This window comes from Plectropomus leopardus, chromosome 2 (genome assembly GCF_008729295.1).
Source record: "Plectropomus leopardus isolate mb chromosome 2, YSFRI_Pleo_2.0, whole genome shotgun sequence".
NCBI classification, from domain to species: Eukaryota; Metazoa; Chordata; class Actinopteri; order Perciformes; family Serranidae; genus Plectropomus; species Plectropomus leopardus.
Genome location: NC_056464.1, coordinates 39,210,470 through 39,230,361, shown reverse-complemented (window position 1 = coordinate 39,230,361; position 19,892 = coordinate 39,210,470). Strand labels below are relative to the sequence as shown.

Genomic DNA, 19,892 nt, shown 5'->3' with positions numbered 1-19,892 from the left:
TTATGATATTTATCATATGATAAAATATTTCAGTCAAGACAGTGTTATCATATTTTTGCCACCAATAAAAGGATATGCAGCAAAAGCTTCTTAAGCTTTTTTAATCTCTAGACATTTTTAAGAAATCTAAATCTACTAATTTATTTTGGAACACTTCTTATCAAGTTTAGCTCAACTGTATTCATGCTATTCAAAGCCATGTTTCTGAAAGAAACTGCACAAATTTGCGAAGGCTTAAAAGATTTAAGTTCAACTTGTCACAAAAAACTTGTGCTCAAGATAAAAAGGATAAGCAGTCAATGAAGAGCCCAGGGTCACTAATCAGCTATAATGGCTTAAATATAAAGGCCAGAGAGCAGTGAAGACTAACACATCTTTGGGGTCATCAGGCGGGAAACCTCCTTTCGTCAGTGTTTCACCTAGTTGGTCCCATAACACCTCCAGGAGGCTAGACAGTGAAGTCTGGTGTCCCAGAGTCCCTCCCCTAGTGCCAGCTTCACTGCTCCTGCAGCCCAAACAGCCCTGCCACCTGCAACAGACTCAGGCTCCGTTCATGCAAGCTCCAGGAAGTGACAGTGCCGATACTACCAGATACAAGGCTACACTACCGCATGGCTATCACAGATACAAGGCTAAGCTTAGTTTTTTCATGCAAATTCAAGCTTATATGTTTCTGAGAGTCCAGAAACTTTTCACCAATTTAGGGTTAAAAGATTTAAATAAAAAAAAAGGCACCTGATAGCAGCACAAAAAATTGATTTTATCCATGTTCCCATCTGGCAGCACTTTTTAAGAGGACAACAGGAATCAGAGCTTCTTTTAAAATTTTTGATTTTTTTTAAGTAATTTTATTATGTTTATGTCCTGATCTGATTTATGACATTTTCCAACATTTGCTGTGCCTAATTTACAATGTAAAAATTTCTCACAATGCTTTAATAACTTCTTTGCAAAATTACAGCTGATTTGTGGATTTTCATGTGGACTTTCATGTGAAATCAGGTGACCTTTGTCTGAAAGCTTCTCCCACATATTTTGCAGGAATGTGGTTTCTCACCTGTGTGGATTCTCATGTTTTTTCCCCACTGTGCTGGTCACCTTTCCCACAGGTTTTGCAGGAATAAGGCCTCTCACCTGTGTGGATTCTCATGTGGACTCGTCAGGTTGCTCGGAGTTTTGAAAGCTTTCCCACACGTTTCACATGCAAGTGTGCGGCTTCTCACTGTGTGTGGATCCTCATGTGCAACTATCAAACTTACTATTAGTTCTGAAAGCTCTCCGCACGTTTTGCACGTGTAAACGGCTTCTCACCTGTGTGGATTCTCATGTGAACTGTCAAGTCGGCTGTTGCGTACTGAAAATCTTTCCCACATGTTTCACAAGAATGCGGCTTCTCACCTGTGTGGATTCTCGTGTGAAGCGTCAAGTTTTACAAGTTCTGAAATTTTTTCCCACATGTTTCGCAAAAAATGGCAAACGTCGTGTGAGTATCCTGATGTGTCTTCGACATGCGGTCATGTGAAAAGTTTATTTTGCCGCAGATTTGCAAAGGTACAGCTTTCACCTGTGTGGATCTCATGTGGATGTAGCTAACTCATTTATTGATTCAGAAAGTCTTTTCCACATGTTTCACTGAAAATGGCTTCTCAGCTGTGTGAAGTCTCACAGAGGAGGTCATGTCACTGGTTTCACTTAAACTTGGTAACTTTCCCACAGGGAGTGTCACATTTGAAAAAATTTTCATCCTGTGTAAGCATTGAGGTGAATATTGACTGACAGAGTTGAGTCATATTCATTGTTTCTTTGACTATTGCTGTCATGTCTTTTGTTTGGATGAAGCTCTGCATTTGTAGTTGATTCTGAGAGTCTCCGTGCTCACAGACTGTCTGATTTTTGGCTCTCAGCTACATGATAGACTGTCAGATATAAAAAGGTAATGGTGGTCATTATTTGTTTCTGGTATCACGAATAGGTTATAACTTTCCTTAACATGGAAAAAAAGCTACAGACTTTGTCTCTGATGCACTTCCATGTCATCAGGATTAAAGCTCAAGTCTGAAAAGGTCACTTTCCTCATGAGTAGGAGTCAACATGAAAAAGGCAACATCTCCTTATTCAGCAGGAATCTGCTCTCCCTGCTGACTGCTGCAAGAGTCCTCCTGCTCCTCTTTAATCTGAGGAGGCTCTGGCTCCTCCTGGTCCAGACTGGAGCTCCTCTCCTGAATACAGAGCTGCTGCTCAGCAGGAACCTCCTCCTCCTTACAGACATGTTGCTGTGGGAGCTCTGGAGGGACACACAAAAAAAAGCAATGAAAGAATACTACTGACCTGAATTGAATATACTTTATTTCAAACATTTAAAAAAAAATTTAAAAAATGAAATGAAGTACAATGTATATAGAGAAAAAGTAATAATAAAATAACAGTAATCATACATAATAGATTATCAATATTTCAGCATTAACTGAGTAAATTCGCCTCAATAGGACTATTACAAGTTAAAAAAAGGTTAAATTAATGAATAAATATATACATATACATACAAAATACATAAAATAAGTTAAAAAAACTTTGCTCACACATGATTTTACATGGGGTTTCTATCATGATTTTTGGTCTAGAATCACACCCAGAAAATGCTTATTTACTTCTTCAGTAAGTTTATTCCTTGTGCATATGCATTCATTTTACAATGACCAACATAAGTTTGGTTTTATCCCAATGTAATGACATTTTTGTAACACCACATTTTTAGTTTTTACTAATGTCTGCTATGACTGTCTCCAAAAGCTGCTCCTGTTTTCCCTGCAGAGATGGTACAGAACAAGATGCAGACATACGAGCAATTAAGACGATCTAAAATGTATATATAAAACAATTAGGATGATAAAGGTATGTCTAATTACTCTGTGCTGTGTTGTTAAAAAACGCTTAATTTTTACACACCTGTCCTGTGTAACTGCCTTTATTTCTGGTTTCAAAACGCTGTCCAGCAGTCTGCGCTGACGCTCGAGCTCTTCTTCGTACTCGACGATGGTTCTTTTAAAAACTCCGAATATTTCTTCAGCAGCAGCAGTTAGTCGCTCACTGACAAACTCCCTCAAATACTCAACTGTAGACATTTTTTTTAATTATGAGTGAATAATTTTACGAGGCAACAAAGCCATAATTTCCCAGCCAACGTCAAACATCCACAGAGCTAACGCAGCTACCGCTGGTTTTGTTTACTTTTACTTCCGCTGGATGCGTCACACTGTTAAAGTTCCGTCAGTGGGAGAGAGCTGTTTGCTCCTTCCGCTCACGAACAAGCTCTAATACCATTGAAAAATCTTTGAGCTGTACAGCTCTATTATAGATTATATGTAATGTAAAAGAAAAGTAATCAAAGAATACCTCCAAACAGAGTTTTTTTTTAAATATATAATATTTCTTTAAAGTGATCCAGCTTTCATATCAATTCAGAATTAACATGCAATTGTGACCATCTGAAGACTATCGTGTTGTACATAGAGACAGTAATAATAATAATAATAATAATAATAATAATACATTTTGTGTATAGAGTGTTTTCAAGGTACTCAGACATTTTATGAAAGTAAAAAAGATCATGATAATAGAATACACTAAAATACACAACAAAATACATATAACATTAAAATCCACATGATATCAATTACACATGAAAGACAGTTTTGAAAAGGCAGCTTTTAATAACTGTTTTGAACTGTAAGTGGTCGGTGCGGTCACAAATGTGTTATGAGACAGGTACATGTAGTTTCTCTCCTCCACTCCTAAACACAACTGAGGAATGAAACACTCACTGTGTAAAAAACAATTTTTCAAAAATTATGGAAGATTTATTGTTCCAAATAAATGCTGTTGCCCATAGAAATGTAATAAAAACAAGGGTTGGTTTTACAAAACTTGATGGCATTTTTAAAAATGTAACTTCAACATTTTGTGATTCCTCTCAAAGTGGAACTGCACTTTGTTCAGTCTGTGAACACATCTCTACAGGAGTTTCAGCTCGATGGTTTCTACTCAGCAGGAGCGCAGCAACAAATTTGGGCGACGTGCATAAGCATACTCTGTGGAGCCCCGCCCGTTCTCTCTTGATCCATGTCACCCTCTGCACCTGTAGATTTTTTATTTTTCTACAAAGGCAGACTGATTTCTTTCCCTTTCCTTCTGTTCAAGGCGGGAATATCACACCGTGATGCCACCTCGCCATTCTGTATATAACCTCCAATCCCGAAAAGGTGGGACAGTGTGATAACACTTCTGAGCCAGAAACAGAGGTAGTAACAGCGCTTTTGGCATAGTAGCTAATTCAAAGAAGAACGGAGGTCATACATGTCAGCAAACTGGAAAAACAATGAGAATCTGGGTTCCTTAATCACCGGGCAGAGGACAAGATCCGCTGTCATATAACAGAGAAGGTAAAATTATTTTGTTTGACATGTTATGTCTTTGCTATTTTTAGAAAGTGCTGCCGACACATGTTTTATGTCACGCTTGTGTGCTAAACATCACGCCTGTCACGCCTCCTTAGATCGCAGAATGATGCAGTGTGTAATAACACACTGGAGCAGAATGATGCCGGCGTCGGTTGGTTCTGTATAAAAGTGCAGGGGCCGTATAAACGGGGGACTTTGTTGTGGCCCTGTAACGTGATCTCTGTAAAAGAAGCTTATATTTCACCTTTAAGGACTGAGAGGGAAATTCCTTTGTTTTTACACAAAGTTCAATCTTTTAATCAAAGAAATGCCACAAGTTAAATTTAGTTCTGACATTAATTAAAACCTTTTCCACAAGTGCTGTGACTCCTACCTTCTGTGAGTTGTTGCCTGTTTTGACAAAAGAACCAGAACTAAATTGTCAGAAAGCCACTTCTCTGTATGAGATCTTATACGCCTGGACACTTGAGAAACATCAAAGTGTCTTTTTTTTCTGAAGGTTTTGAAAACTTATGACTTCTCACCTGTGTGGACTCTCATGTGGACTGTCAGGCTATCTTTGCGCCCAAAAGCTTTCCCACATGTTAAGCAAGCATGCGGCCTCTCACCTGTGTGAGTTCTGAAATGTTTTTTCAATGTTGATAATTCACTGAATGTTTTCCACATGTCTCTCACAAGTATAAAGCTTCTCACCTGTGTGGATCCTCATGTGGATTGTCAGTTGACTTTTGTGTGTGAAAGCTCTCCCACATGTTTTGCATGGAAATGGCCTCTCACCTGTGTGGATTCTCAAGTGGCCCTTCAGGTGAGTTTTTACGTCCAAAAGCTTTCCCACATGTTGTGCATGTAAACGGCTTCTCACCTGTGTGCGTTCTAATGTGATTTTTCAATGCTGATTTGTCATTGAATCTGGTCCCGCAGGTCTTGCAGAGGAACGGCCTCTCACCTGTGTGGATTCTCATGTGGGCCAAAAAGTGACAGTTATATTGAAAATTTTTTCCACATGTCTTGCAAGCGTACGGTTTCACACCCGATTTCTCACCAAAGGTTTCCCCGTGGACTCTACCGTGTCTTAAAATTTCTGACTTATACTGGAAAGCTTTCCCACAATTGTCACATTTGAAAGATTTTTTTACCTGTGTGAGTAAAACTGTACATCTTTGACATGGTGGAGCTGTGCACGTTGTTAGTGTGACTATTGCTTCCATGATGATTTTCCTTCAGATGAAGCTCTGCATTTCTAGTTAATCCTGAGTCTCCGTGCTCGCCTCCTTTATGATTTGGGCTCTCAGCTACATGAGAGCTGAGAGAGAAAAGCTGGTTGTCACTGTTTGTTTCTGGTATCACGTAGGTTATAACTGGTATGTTGACTACAGACTCTGTCTCTGATGCACTTATAGTGTCATCAGGGATGAAGTCCAGAGTCTGATCTTCACTGTGGTCACTTTCATCATAAGTAGGAGTCAACATAAAATCATCTTCTTCCTGCTTCAGTACAAGCTGCTCTCCCTGCTGACTGCTGCAGACCTCCTCCTGCTCCTCTTTAATCTGAGGAGGCTCTGGCTCCTCCTGGTCCAGACTGGAGCTCCTCTCATGAATACAGAGCTGCTGGTCCGCAGGAACCTCCTCCTCCTTACAGACATGTTGCTGTGGGAGCTCTGGAGGGACACAACAACAAAAGAGGGACCAGATACGACAGTGATGGTGAGCAAATCATGAGTGTGTCAAAGTGTGTTTCCCTCCATCATGTAAAAATGATTGTCTCTGTTTCAGAGTGAGGTTGTCACAAAGCCTCATGATTATGCATTTTGGAGTAAATTAGCTAAAAATCTTCCTTGGATATAAATTTGGTCCTTGCTTCACAAATATTGTATTACTAATATGATCAGAGAGGTTTCCTTTTAAATTATACATAAATTTTACACTTGAAACTGCTAAAGAAAATCTCTGCACACCTGAATGTGATTTTTAAATGATTAATCGTATGTTTCTTTATTATTATTATTATTATTTACTCAACATCAGTCCAATAGCACGTTTAACTTTTGCACTGTGATAATTGTTGCTGTCAAAATAAATAACTGATACAACCTGTAATATTGAGTTAATAAACCAAAATCAGCACCGTTCTTAAACAATCTGTATTATGAGTATATTAAACTTTACACACCTGTTTTGTGTAACTTTATTTCTGGTTTCCAAACGATATCCAGCAGTTGCGCTGACGGTCGAGCTCTTCTTCGTACTCGACGATGGTTCTTTTAAAAACTCGGAATATTTCTTCAGCAGCAGCAGTTAGTCGCTCGTTGACAAACTCTCTTAAATACTCAACTGAAGACATTGTTGTCAAATTTTAAGTGAAATATTTATCGACACAAAAACACCATCATTTCCCGGCTAAGTCCACACACCCACAGAGCTAATAGCTAACGCAGCTAACACAGGCTTTGTTTACTTCCGCTGGGTGTGTCTCACTGTTAAAGTTCCGGCAGTTAAAGCGAGCTGTTTTTAAAATCATATATTTAATTTATCCTGTCAACCTGGTAATCGCTTAATTAAAAAAAAAAAAAAAGTGGATAAAAATTGTGTCTTTGGAATAACGATACCGAAAGTATTTGTCATTTATTTTCTGAATGCCTTTGCGTCAAATTATTTTGGATGGAAATAGAACATTTATTTAAAACAATGATTAATTCAAGAGTTCAGTTAAAAAAGACAATATTTTTCTGTGATAAAAATGGACTTGAAAGTGGGGAAAAAAGAAAGTGAATTTATTTATTATGGGAAATATTACAGCCAACATGTTGGGCTAAATTTGTACATGTGCTTCAGCCATGTATGGAATAACTGGAAAAATTACTTTTTAAAAAAAGTAAGAAGTTTGTTCTCCCTGCTCATCAACAGCTCCTTACGACAGCAAAAATCTGCTTTATCCTCAATTACGTAACAAGAAAGGTCTAAGTACTCTTAATGCCACGTTTTAAACGATGATTTAAATATTAAAAAATATTTCAGCTCTCAGGGTGGTGGTACAGTCCTATTATGTATATGCAGCATAAAAGGACAGCAATGAAAGAATACCTCCAAACTGATGTTTGTTTTATATATTTGTTTAATATGATGTAGATTTCATATCAATGTAGAATTTAGTTGCAACTATAACCATTTCAAGACAACCGGTGTTGTACATAGAGACAGTACATGAGTAATAATAATAATAATAATAATACATTTCATGTATAGAGCCCTTTTCAAGGTACTCAAAGACACTTAACAAAAGTTACAAAAAGATCGTAAAAAAGAATAAACTAAAATGCAAAATAAAATACATACAGCATAACATTTAAGTTTACATGTCATTAATCGCACGTGAGAGGCAGTCTTGAACATGTAGATTAATTGCTCCACTGCATGCATGCTTGTTCACTGTGAAGCAGCTTCACTGATCAAACAGTATCAAATTATGCTTTAACTTGACCTCCAGCAGTTGGAAATTAAAACACGTCTGGATTGTTTTAACTTAACACTGCAAAGAACATTAAATTACTATAAATGTAGTGTACAGCATATACACAACTGAGGAATGACACACCCACTGTGCAACATCAATAAAAAAAAAAAATGGAAAATTTATTGTTCCAAATAAATACTGCTGCCAACATAACTAAAAGAACAAGGGTTAGTTTAACAAAACTTGATGGCATTTTTAAAAATGTACAACTTCAACATTTTGTGATTCTTCTCAAAGTGGAACTGCACTTTATTCAGTTTGTGAACACGTCTCTACAGGAGCGTTTACTGAACCTCAGCCGGGGCGTAGCAACACATTCTGGTCCCTGTGCATAAGCAGTCTCTGTGGACCCCCCGGCCTTCCTCGCTTGAGCCACGTCACCCTCACGCACTTTTTCTTTTTTTTATTTATTTGTTTTTTTACAAAGTCTGATTGCTTTCTTTCCCTTCCCCTTCTTTCTTTCATTTTTTTAAACAAAATTTCTCTTTCTTGGTGAATAAATAAAAATGTAATAAAAATGTTCCCCTCCGGATATTTGTTTTGGGCGCTGGAGTATTTTTGGAGCGGTTTGCAACTCGTGAGAATTCGCCCTCAACAGCTGTGGTTGTGCTTGCGTTAGCTCGGAGAGGCAGTGAGCGATGTACATGGTTTGCAGTGAAACACAACAGAAAGCTGGATGTAAAAACACAGACTCCGAGCTCTGAGGCGGAGCAAACAAAGACGAGTATTTATCAGACTGTCACGGCTGCACATTACACGCCCTACGTTGTTTACTGTCCACTATAAAAGACAAACTTAAATTACTCTGAGCATTTTGCTCAAATCAACTCAATAAAAATAGTTTACAATAGTTTAATAGTTTAGAACTGACTGAGTGAAGCTCCGTGTGTGTCCACAGACAGCGACATTTGTTAATCCTTCATTTCTGGATCTCAGTAACGTCAGGAGAACCTCAATTAGATATCAACACCGATAGGCTGTTGCGAAACAGTGTCACGTGAAATTGTCCCTCAAGTTGAAAAATTTCTATGCGAAATACCCGTTTTCGCATCCATCACATCACGTCCACCCCGTCTACTGCGTCCATAATGCCACCTGGCGTGAATTTGCATCTTTTTGCGTCTTTGCATTGACGTTGTGTGTAAACTCACCGCGTGAAACGTTCCCATCGTGTTCAGTGGGAACACACCATTAGGCTGATTTCGTATTTTGTTTTACAGAAAGTTTAGTCTTTTAGTTAAATAACTTGATTTTAATTTTACTTATGGCTATAATTACTTAGAAATAAAAGAAATGCAAAAGAAACTAAACATAAATTACAGCTTTTATCATGGGTCCCCCTCCCATCGGCACCACTTTTCCCCCCACAACGACACCCTACACACTCAGGTGTTTTTCAAGTATCTGATCTGAGTAAAACTTTTTTCCACAAGTGCCATGATTATCTGACTATCGACATCAGAAGGTCACTTTTCTGTGAGATCTCATATGCCTTGAAAATTGAGGCACATCAAAGTGCTTTTACCTACAGGTCTTGCAAAATTAAGACTTCTCACCTATGTGGACTTTCATGTGACCTGTCAGGTGACCTTTACGTCCAAAAGCTTTCCCACATATTAAGCAGGTATGTGGTTTTTCACCTGTGTGGATTCTAACGTGTTTTTTCAGTACTGATGTGTCACTGAATCTTTTCCCGCAGGTCTTGCAAACGTAGGGCTTCTCACCTGTGTGGATTCTCACGTGGACTGTCAGGTCGCCGCTCTGTTTGAAAGCTTTCCCACATGTTTCACAAGAATATGGCTTCTCGCCTGTGTGGATCCTCATGTGGACTATCAACTGACTATTATGTCTGAAAGCTCTTCCACATGTTTTGCATATAAACGGCTTCTCACCTGTGTGGATTCTCATGTGGGCCAACAAACCGCTGTTATACTGAAAATCTTTTCCACAAGTTTTGCAAGAATGTGGCTTCTCATCGGTGTGGATTCTGCCGTGTCTATACAGTTTTGACTTATACTTAAAAGCTTTTCCACAAATGTGACATTCAAAAGATTTTTCACCCGTTTGAGTATTGAGGTAAGTCTTCGACATGGTTGAGTTGTATATATTGTCACTTTCACTACTGCTTTCATTTTGTCTTGTCTTTGGATGAAGCTCCTCATTTGCACTTGATTCTGAGTCTCCATGCTCGTCTCTTTTCTGATTTTGGCTCTCAGCTATGTGAGATATGTGAGAGAGGAGCTCATGGTCACTGTTTGTTTCTGGTTCACTGTGGTCACTTTCCTCATAGGGAGCTATCCACATAAAATCATCTTCCTCCTGCTTCAGCAGGAGCTGCTCTCCCTGCTGACTGCTGCAGAGCTCCTCCTGCTCCTCTTTAATCTGAGGAGGCTCTGGCTCCTCCTGGTCCAGACTGGAGCTCCTCTCCTGAATACAGAGCTGCTGGTCAGCAGGAACCTCCTCCTTACAGACATGTTGCTGTGGGAGCTCTGGACAGCACAGCAACAACAATATTAACAATAACATAACATATAACAAAGGTAATAGACATAAAATATATTAACCATTTAAAATGTAGGCGAATTGGCTTAATTTCCTTAACATGGAAAAAAAGCAATGAGCAACTTATGAAATGACCCAGAAAAAAGAAAATAAATTAGTAAAAAACACATGAAAAAGTAACTTTTTGGGTATGACATTTGCTATGAAAATAAGTTTATCTTGCCTTGACCAGTAGGAATCAACATAAAATCATCAGCCTCCTGCTTCAGTTCAAGTTCCTCCTGCTCCTCTTTAATCTGAGGAGGCTCTGGCTCCTCCTGGTCCAGACTGGAGCTCCTCTCCTGAACACAGAGCTGCTGGTCAGCAGGAACCTCCTCCTCCTTACAGACACGTTGCTGTGGGAGCTCTGGAGGGACACACAACAAAAAAACATAAAACTGCAGTGATGGCGAGTAAATAACTAACAGTTTAAATAATTTGAATTATAATTTAATTGAGTTTTACACACCTGTCCTGTGTAACTTTGTCTCTGGTTTCATATCCAGCAGTCTGCGCTGCCGCTCGAGCTCTTCTTCGTACTCGACGATGGTTCTTTTAAAAACTCGGAATATTTCTTCAGCAGCAGCAGTTAGTCTCTCACTGACAAACTCTCTCAAATACTCCACTGAGGACATTGTTGCCAAATTATAAATTTAACATTTATCCACACAAACACTCAAGCATCATCTCACAGCGGAGTCCACACATCCACAGAGCTAACGGCTAACGCAGCTAGCGCTGGTATTGTTTACTTCCGCTGGATGTGTAACATTATTAAAGTTCCGGCAGTAAAAGTGAGCTGTTTGTTCTTTCCGCTCATCAACAGGTTCTCACAGGAGCAGAGATAATAATAATAATAGTAATAATAATAACAATAATGCATTTTTTTAAAAGAAACTCAAAGATGCTTTACATCGTAAAAAGGATCAAATAATACAGTTAAAGCCATAATAAGATACACGCCCATTGAAATTCATAACATTGATTAAACACTAAAGGCAGTTTTTGACAGGTGGGTTTTGATGAGTGATTTAAACTGGAAATGTGAAATATGCTTTAACCCATTCTCTTCCCACAAAGAACACCTAATACATATTTAGAAAGGTTTAATGGGGCTCTAAGTTTGACGGATGGACTGACTCAGCCCCTCACTGAGGCTCTAGGGTCTCTAAAGGTTAAGATACAGCTAGATTATAACCTTATCGATGTTTAAACTCCAGGATTAAAAACAGCTTTATGGCAAGTGAATTACAAGTCATTCACGTCATTTTACTGAAACCATGAGCACCAAAGAAGACAATATCATCGGCATATTAAACAAGAGTGACACAAAAATAAGAACAGTTTTTGAGGAAATCTAGGGAAATTATCATAATTACATACTATCATTTCTTCTTTTGTTGCTCATTACCTTCTTTCCATGTTTAGGAATAAATTAAAGCCAATTTGTCCAGGTCTCAAAAGGTTACATATATAATTTTATTTGCATTTCCATCTTTGCTGAGCAAGTTTTGTGTGAAAGGCATTAAAAGCCCATCCCATAGAGATGCATGTCCCATATATAAGCCTTTTGAGTTCAACTATTTTAAGCAAATAATAGCTCGTGCTATTAACTGAAGTATTACGGTATTCATATAAGATCAACTGTGGCTCGTCAATTGTATTTTTTTAATCATCAAAATGAAGATTGACAAAGAATACAAGTATTTTTTTTCCACATTAGGCACACTACAAGCCAGGCAGATGAACATAAAAAAGGTAAATGTGTGAAGATGCTCCCGTTTTCATTGTTAGTTTAGTGACAGGTGTCTCTGCATGTGGTGCTGAAACAGCAGGGACCTCACAGGCAACCAAATCTTACACCAAAAAATGTTAAACTGTTTTAGTGTGTTACAGTGTCGGAATAAAATATTGAGTTTTTTTTTTTTAATTTCAGTTGGTGTCAGCCGAGATGTTGAATTTAGGTTAACCCTTTAGACCCTGGATCAAAATCTGTATCGTTGTGTTGCGTCAAACTCTGAAATCTGTGAAAATTGGGTTTGATCTCTAATGAAAACATGAGGAAAAGACATAAAGCAACTTGGCAAGAAATGCACAGCAAATTGCAACAAAAAAAATTCAAATGCTTGATCAAATGCTTTAAAAGCGAGATGTTTATTGGAGTACCAAGAACACAACTACAATGCTAAACAAATACAATACAACTGACAAATACATGAGAAAAGAATGAAAGAGAACCACTGAGCAGGTCAGATCTGTAAATGATATGATGATATTTACAATTTAAATTGTTTTAATGAAATAATGTACCGTTCAGCAGCTGAAAGTTTCAGAAGCACCAGAGATGAGTGTGAAGTAATTCAATTCATTCTAATTCCACAGGAGATCCTAGTTATGATCTAACTCATTTCAATTCAAGCTGAAGTTATTTTTTCAGTCATTACAAAAGCTGAAAAATACAGCTGTTTTTAGCTTAGTTCTATAAATAACTTTTAGTTGCTTGCACTTTTTTTTAAGAAAGGTGTCCTTTTTAAATGTTTATCCTTCCAAAAAAAAAGTGTCAGTTTTGTTTTTGACATTCATCTCTGCAAATTAATAAAATGATTTATGCAGATTGAAGGACAGTGTTTTCATTATTTTGAATTTTTATTTTAGATTTCTATGAAATATTATGCATTTCAATGTAATGTAATTTCACATTATTTTTGGCCTGCAGCCCACCGTCAAGATGAATTTTTGGCCCTCAGTAGGAACGAATTTGGGCAATTCTTGGTCTAATGCTAACGACGGGTAAGTTCTGAAGAAATCAAGTATCAAGATAAACTTGGGGAATATCTCGTTTAACCAGTTCTGATGAAAAAATTAAAAGTTATGCTGGAGAGAGCAACTAAAGGCTCTTTCTGATGCTCTTTAGCATTATCATCTCACTCCCATGTGGCAAACTCAGCTTGAGTCAGTATGTCAGTCCCTTTTTAGCAGGCAAATGAATGATCTTTTTCACTCTTACTTAACTCACTGTGGCAATTTTTCCTTAACTTATTTAAATTTTGAGCATCTTTTCAAAGTCTCTTTTCTATCAGCAGCTGCTTGACGATGGCCTTCTGTCTGCTTGTGGAAATGCAGCTGAGTTGCACGCAGCATTTCCAGCCACCTGCAGTCGAGGAGTCAGGAGTAAGCAATGGCAAAACAAGGTCAAAAGCAAGGCGATCATACAAGAGAGCCAGTGTAACGGGAACAAGAGCAAAGTTTGGGGAAATTAGAGGACAACAGATTAACTTTCAGTAAAACTTTTGTACTTTGATTTTATAGAATGATTATTAATATTGTTTTATTCACATAGTTAATTCTTCTATATTTTAAATTTGGGCTCTCTCACTCGCTGAACGGTACCTATTACATGATTTTAGACAGTAAATAAAACCTGAGCAATTATACTAAAATGAATAAACTCTGAGATTGCAATCCATTTCGAACAAGTTATTATAAAATGTGAAGCACTGCTAACATTAAAACGTGCATTTATTTGTAGACACAGTATATTTGTACTTAAATGCAAGGTCGTTGCAGGTGGGGTGCAAGACCCTGTGTAAACTTGACGTGCAAAGCTGTTCTCATTGACATTTATGCTATTCTAGCTCCTCTGCATACGTAACCTATGCAGTCTCCCAATCTCATGCCCCTTGGCAGCTGATACAACACACCAGGCTCCTTTTAGCACCAGGTGTTAAAATAACTCACAAGTAAACTCATTTACAGAGACTCTGACGTAGAATACGGAGCAAGAAAGTTTGCAGAAGGAGGATGGATGGGTCAAACAATACAGGACTTTCACCCATGAGATCACCGTTTGTGTCCCGTGTGAAACCAAGATTCTACGTTGGCATATCTTAAAGTAACGTTACAAAAGTCACCTATGTACATCACATACTTAATTTCATTTGGTCCTGTATTCACACTTTGGGTGTGTGGCTTTGTGTTTTTGTCTGACAATCTCTGAAGGTAAAAGAATCGCAGGCGAAGTCAAGTTTCCATTCAAAAGTGGTACATAATGTAACAGAATTTCCAGAAAACTAGCAAAATAAAATGCAAAGTAATGTGTGTTTCCATCAGCTTGTGTTAAATGAATATTAGGAGTTAAGGGGAACTGTTGTCTCTGCAGGTGAACCTGCAGGAAAGAAAACAAAATTACACTTAAGAACACCCAAACTGGCTTGATCCTACCCTGGGTATAAATACCAACATAATAAAACAACTGTCAAGACTCGAAACATAAGATAAAAACATAAAGAATCTCTTTTGTTGTCTGTTCATCATGAAGATGTTATTATGAGAAATTATTTAATCTCACCTTTTTTATGCGATTGTGTGATGTAAAGCTTGACTACAGCTGCAGCTAGAGCAACAACAGCAAGAGCTAGAAGCACAACAGCAACAATCCATCCGGTGGGAGACCCTGAAATAGACAAAAAGTCAGAGACTCAGAATGGAACTGTATAAAATATACAGGTTTATAAAATTACCTAAAAATTTGCACACACACCAAAAAAATTAAAAACAAAAATGAAGGAAGTGGCCTGAAAAGAAGCACTGTGATTTATTTTTTCTATGACATAATGTCAAATCCATAATTTTAATAATTATAAATACACTTTTCTAGATTTCCCCCCCTTTTTTCTTAGTTTTCGAATAATTTTCTCTCTACATTTTTCTTACATTTTTACAAATTTCTTGCAATTTGCAGGACATTTCTCGCTGATTGCTTGCTCATTGCCTTTTTACCATGTTATCAAAATGAAACAGATAAATTTGCTCTGGTTTCAAAGGTTTTAATGCTTGTTAGAGGCGTCAGAACACAATATAAGAAAAATGATGTCGATCCTAGGGTTAAAGGGTTAACGGCTTCCCCTTTGGGCTGTCTCGCAACTCTCAACTAGGACCTCTTTAGGTGGCTAAAACACAGTTTGTTGCTGACCCCCATCCACAGCAGTACATTGCTTAGCCAGGTCAGATTTAAACTGTGGACGTTGGCTGACATCTACAGTTTGTAATATACTGTCTATAAATAAGCACTCCATTTAAAAAAAATCTTAACTATCCCTTTAACATGTAAACAGTTGAAATGAACAGAATATAAAGATACAACAGGGATGAATCTTACCGCTGATATACACATGCATCTTAGCCTGAGCCACATGGTTGATTTCCTCCTGTGTGACTACACAGCGATAGAAGTCGGTCTTTGTCACAGTAGTTTCAATTTTAAAAATGTCACGAAATCCGGAGAATGATACGTCTTCAGTAGGAAGTGTGTTTCCAGCGTTGTCCTGCCACTCTATTTTAGGCCTTGGAGCTTGGGTCCGAACTTCACACCGCAGCAGCGCCCAGTCCCTTGTGTGCTCCACTGAAGTGACGTACGGTTTTGTAACTGCATCTGAGTACATAGAAAAGTGCTATATAAATAAAGTTTATTATTGTTATTATCATCATCAACACTATTATTATTATCATCATCATCTCACATGACTTATCTAGGTAGATTACTACAGCACAGTCTCAGAGTCTGAAATCTTCCACCAGTCGTTATTTTAATGTGCACCACTATGAGCTGATTCACTTTATGTTCAGTCTGACACAGATTATTTTTGAAAACTAAAAGGCTATAACATGCACAATTAAAATTACACTTACACTGGAAATGCAGATACGTTTCAGCAGAAATCCGATGTTTGATTTCCTCCTGTGTGGCGACACACCGGTAGTAGTCGGTCCTGTTCACAGTAATTGTGAGAGAGATGTCGAAGTTGCCTCCTTTTTCTTTCACCTCTGTTTTCTCTGCAGGAATGATGTTTCCAGCACCGTTCTTCCATTCTACTTTAGGTTTTGGAAAGGCACCTCGAACATCACACACCAGCAGTGACCAATCCCTTGATTCATGTACATAGATGTACGGCTCTGACGCTGCACCTGTGAATACATTACACACACAATATAGTTTTAGGGAATGTCCACAGGATTATAAATGTAACACTCAATTTTTTTGTACTTTTTTTTTTTTACCAGTTTGTAAATGAGAAAGAGAGACAGATAAGCGCAAAATAAGTCTGGGCTGCACATCGCAGCACTGATAAGCCATGATAATTCCAACACATTTAACGTCAACCAAAAGTTTATAGAACTGGTATACATATTATGTTAAAGGGGTAGTTCACCCAAAATTGAAAATTCAGTCACTATCCACTCACCCTCATGCCGATGGAAAGTCAGCTCCAATACAAGGAGCTACAGGCTACAAGGCTAAAAAGATGACACCAGTGATGTTTTTCAAAACAACTTGGAACGTCGGGGCTTCAGGACACTTGGATTACTTCAGACCAGCAGTATGGAGACATTTTGTGGTTTTACTATATTCTTCTTTAGCATTTAAATTCTGGTCACCATTTGCTTCAATTGTTTGAGAGATGAGTGCAACACTTTCTCCCATGAAACTCCTGAAAGGTTTTGTGGACGATAAAACTTCACTCAACTTTCCATTGGAATGAGGGTGAGTAGATAATGACCGAATTTTCATTTTTGGAAGAACTACCCCTTTAATATATGGTTTTATTTGTTTAATTAAGTTAAGGCGGCACATTAATATGACCACCATGTAAGATTTACGGCGACTTAGTGCCGTCTAGCGGTGAGGATTACACACTGCAAACAGCAGAAACTTCTCCTGGTTATAATTCCATTAGTTTTCATTATTCAGGATTTTAACTGGGAGCCGAATAATCCACAGAGGTCTCTTTCTCTCCCGATGACCCGATGATTAAAGCCAGTAAAATCACTGAATAAAGCAGTTTCATGTTAAAAATCAGTGTTTCTCTGATACCATTTGGTATGTCAAAGACAGGCAGCTCGCGTACAACATGCCAATGTGTGCTCACAGTCGAATTATCCTCAAAAGTCAGATCCAGTGGCATAGTATACATGTAAGGGGAAGGAAGTTACGACATCAAATTCAGGACTTACCTGGGATGTTTTCCTCTGATCTGTTTTTTAGATCACCATCTAAAAGGGGGAATAAAAACACCTATGTTGGTGTGCTTGTATGATATCATCAACTTTGCAGACAGATGAAGTACTCATCAACAACAAGCTTAATGTGGAATCAGGCCGCTTTTTTTTAAATTAAAGATGAAAACCATGACAGAGATCAGATTGCCTTTTTAAAGGAATATATAGCAAATGCCAGTCATATCAATTTATTATTAATTCACTTTTGAACAAATCACAAATGTGACAGTCTGAATTAGTACAGGTACTACAGGTACAGGCGCTTTTTGCCTAACGTATTGTTGGAGGGTCCACATTCTACACTGTATAATCTGAAAAGTTGATTTTAAAAATTTAGGGAACATGAAAAAAAGTAAATAAATATAACTTTTTATCACAATTCATGTTTATCTAATATTTTATCAAATTGTTAAGTTGACTTAAAATTGAGCAAAAAATTGACACTTCCTCTGGCGATCCATCGGAGATGTCTAACCGCTATTGTATGCCCCCTCAACCCATGGGCCCCCAGTGCAACTGCCCTATCTGCACTGTTTGTACTATATTACGCCCCCGGTCTCCACCAATGTTGAGGTGAAGAGGAAACAACTTTATCTGGCTCTTGTTTCGTTATTTTTATTTCCCTCTAAATTCACCAAACTCTCAGTAACCCTGGCAGCAGACACACCCAGATTCCGTCATAAATTGCCTTTATGTTTGGCAAATATCGATCAGGTTTAATTCTAAAGAGGCTTTGCTCGGAAATCGACGTGCAATTATCTCTGCAGGATGGACGACGCCCCGCTAAAGGGTTTAAAAACAAATGTATTTCCTCAGCGCGGTGCAACGATGAATTTACCTCCACCACCTCTCCCTCCACTGTCAGGACACCCCCGACATGTTTGCAGCTGCTGAGGGGATTAGAAAAAGACAGTCCTCTTTGAACACACAAAAGAGCACATTGTGTCCCATTAATGCGTTCCTTATGCACTGGGAAGTCGGCATTTCCGAACTTCAATCTTGTGCTGCACTTAAAGGTGGTCACTCCCCCTGCAGTGTTCATGTGTTTCTGCACAGATTTATGCGACTGCGATCAATCAAAATGAGGCTGCAATTAAACGAATTCACCAAAAAAAATGCTGATTACTAATTATTAGGACACATATAAAATGAAAGCATGCAGTTATTTCACTTTAATTTGTTGTTGTGCTCGCGAACTCCTCTCACCGCTGTTGCATTTGTCAGTGTTGTGTTTGCAGACTCCACATGTTCACACAGTTTTCCACGGTTTAAATGCAATAGTTCAGTATTGAATCTTGTGATTTCTCACCTTTTTCTTCTGCAGACGTTACTCCAGAAAGAGCCACGAGACAGAGACATGCGAGAAGAAAACGCTTCATGCTTCTTGAAGTGAACTTAATCAAAACTGTGATGTCCCGCTAACGCGTCACACCGGTCACACCCGACCAGACCAGACGTCGCGCCCGTTTTTACTTTTTCAAATTTTAGTTCATATTATTTGTCACCATATTTTGTCACTACTATTTATGTCATATCCAGTTATAATCATTATAATTATTAATCAAACGTGTTTTTCTAAGTATGTCTTCAGGCCACACCTCAAAAAGTCCGCATCCCTTTCCTTATGGATATGGTTTCTTCCAAAAGTTGAAGGAAAAAAAAGTGAAATAGCAACATTAAATAAAAATGCCTATGCTTATGAAATAAGTGAACATGCCTTTGACATAAATTCTGAAATAAATATATGAGACAATAAAGGTTAATAAACGAACAGGTTTTTATTTTTAAAAAAAGGTATTTGTCAAAGCGCTAGGCCTTCTTTTATTTATTTCAGGGGACTTTTTGTCCTAATTTCACATTTATTTATTACATGCTCCATTCAGTTGAATATTTTAAAGAAATGGAAATAAAAACGAGCTGTATTTTTTTTTTTTTTTTTTTTTTTTTGTCGAGTCTTTATTAAGCAACGATTATGCATAAAAACATTAATCTCAAAATGAGAAGTATGAAGTATGAGAATTATGAAATAAAGTCCCCCGAAAAACCAAAAAATGTGGGATTATGAAATATAGCCCCGTGAAACATATGTGGAGTTAGGAAATAAAAGTCACCTGAAATAATTATATTGTGAAATTTTTAAAGCTTTTAAAAAATGAGTCATTTGAAAACTGTCATTTAAAAAAATAAAAATAAATAAATAATAATAATAACAATAACAATATTAATAAGTAAATTGAAAAAATGTATTAACTGATTTTTTGCATTTATTTATATTTTTTACGGGCTCATTTGTTTATTTCAAAATTTATTCCATTTATATATATTAA

The 19,892-nt window shown here is 37.6% G+C and overlaps 1 protein-coding gene and 1 pseudogene across 1 annotated transcript; both read right to left on the bottom strand.

Annotated features, from left to right (window-relative positions):
* Positions 1-4,876: 4,876 nt before the first annotated feature.
* LOC121948888 lies at positions 4,877-11,205 on the bottom strand (annotated as a pseudogene).
* A 1,919-nt stretch (positions 11,206-13,124) lies between these two features.
* Positions 13,125-18,956, bottom strand: LOC121951686 (neogenin-like). The gene is made up of 6 exons (XM_042498124.1): positions 18,875-18,956; positions 17,521-17,559; positions 16,198-16,473; positions 15,668-15,940; positions 14,858-14,962; positions 13,125-14,674 (listed from the first exon to the last, which is right to left on the bottom strand). The coding sequence occupies exons 1-6, from the start codon at positions 18,942-18,944 to the stop codon at positions 14,637-14,639; spliced, it is 801 nt and encodes a 266-aa protein (XP_042354058.1). The 5' UTR covers positions 18,945-18,956; the 3' UTR covers positions 13,125-14,636.
* Positions 18,957-19,892: the final 936 nt, after the last annotated feature.

Coding starts and splice junctions, on each gene's coding strand:
- LOC121951686 (XM_042498124.1), bottom strand. CDS start 18,944: ATGAAGCGTTTTCTTCTCGCATGTCTCTGTCTCGTGGCTCTTTCTGGA. Junction 17,560..18,874: donor AACGTCTGCAGAAGAAAAAG/GTGAGAAATCAC, acceptor TCCCCCTTTTAG/ATGGTGATCTAAAAAACAGA. Junction 16,474..17,520: donor ATCAGAGGAAAACATCCCAG/GTAAGTCCTGAA, acceptor ATGTATTCACAG/GTGCAGCGTCAGAGCCGTAC.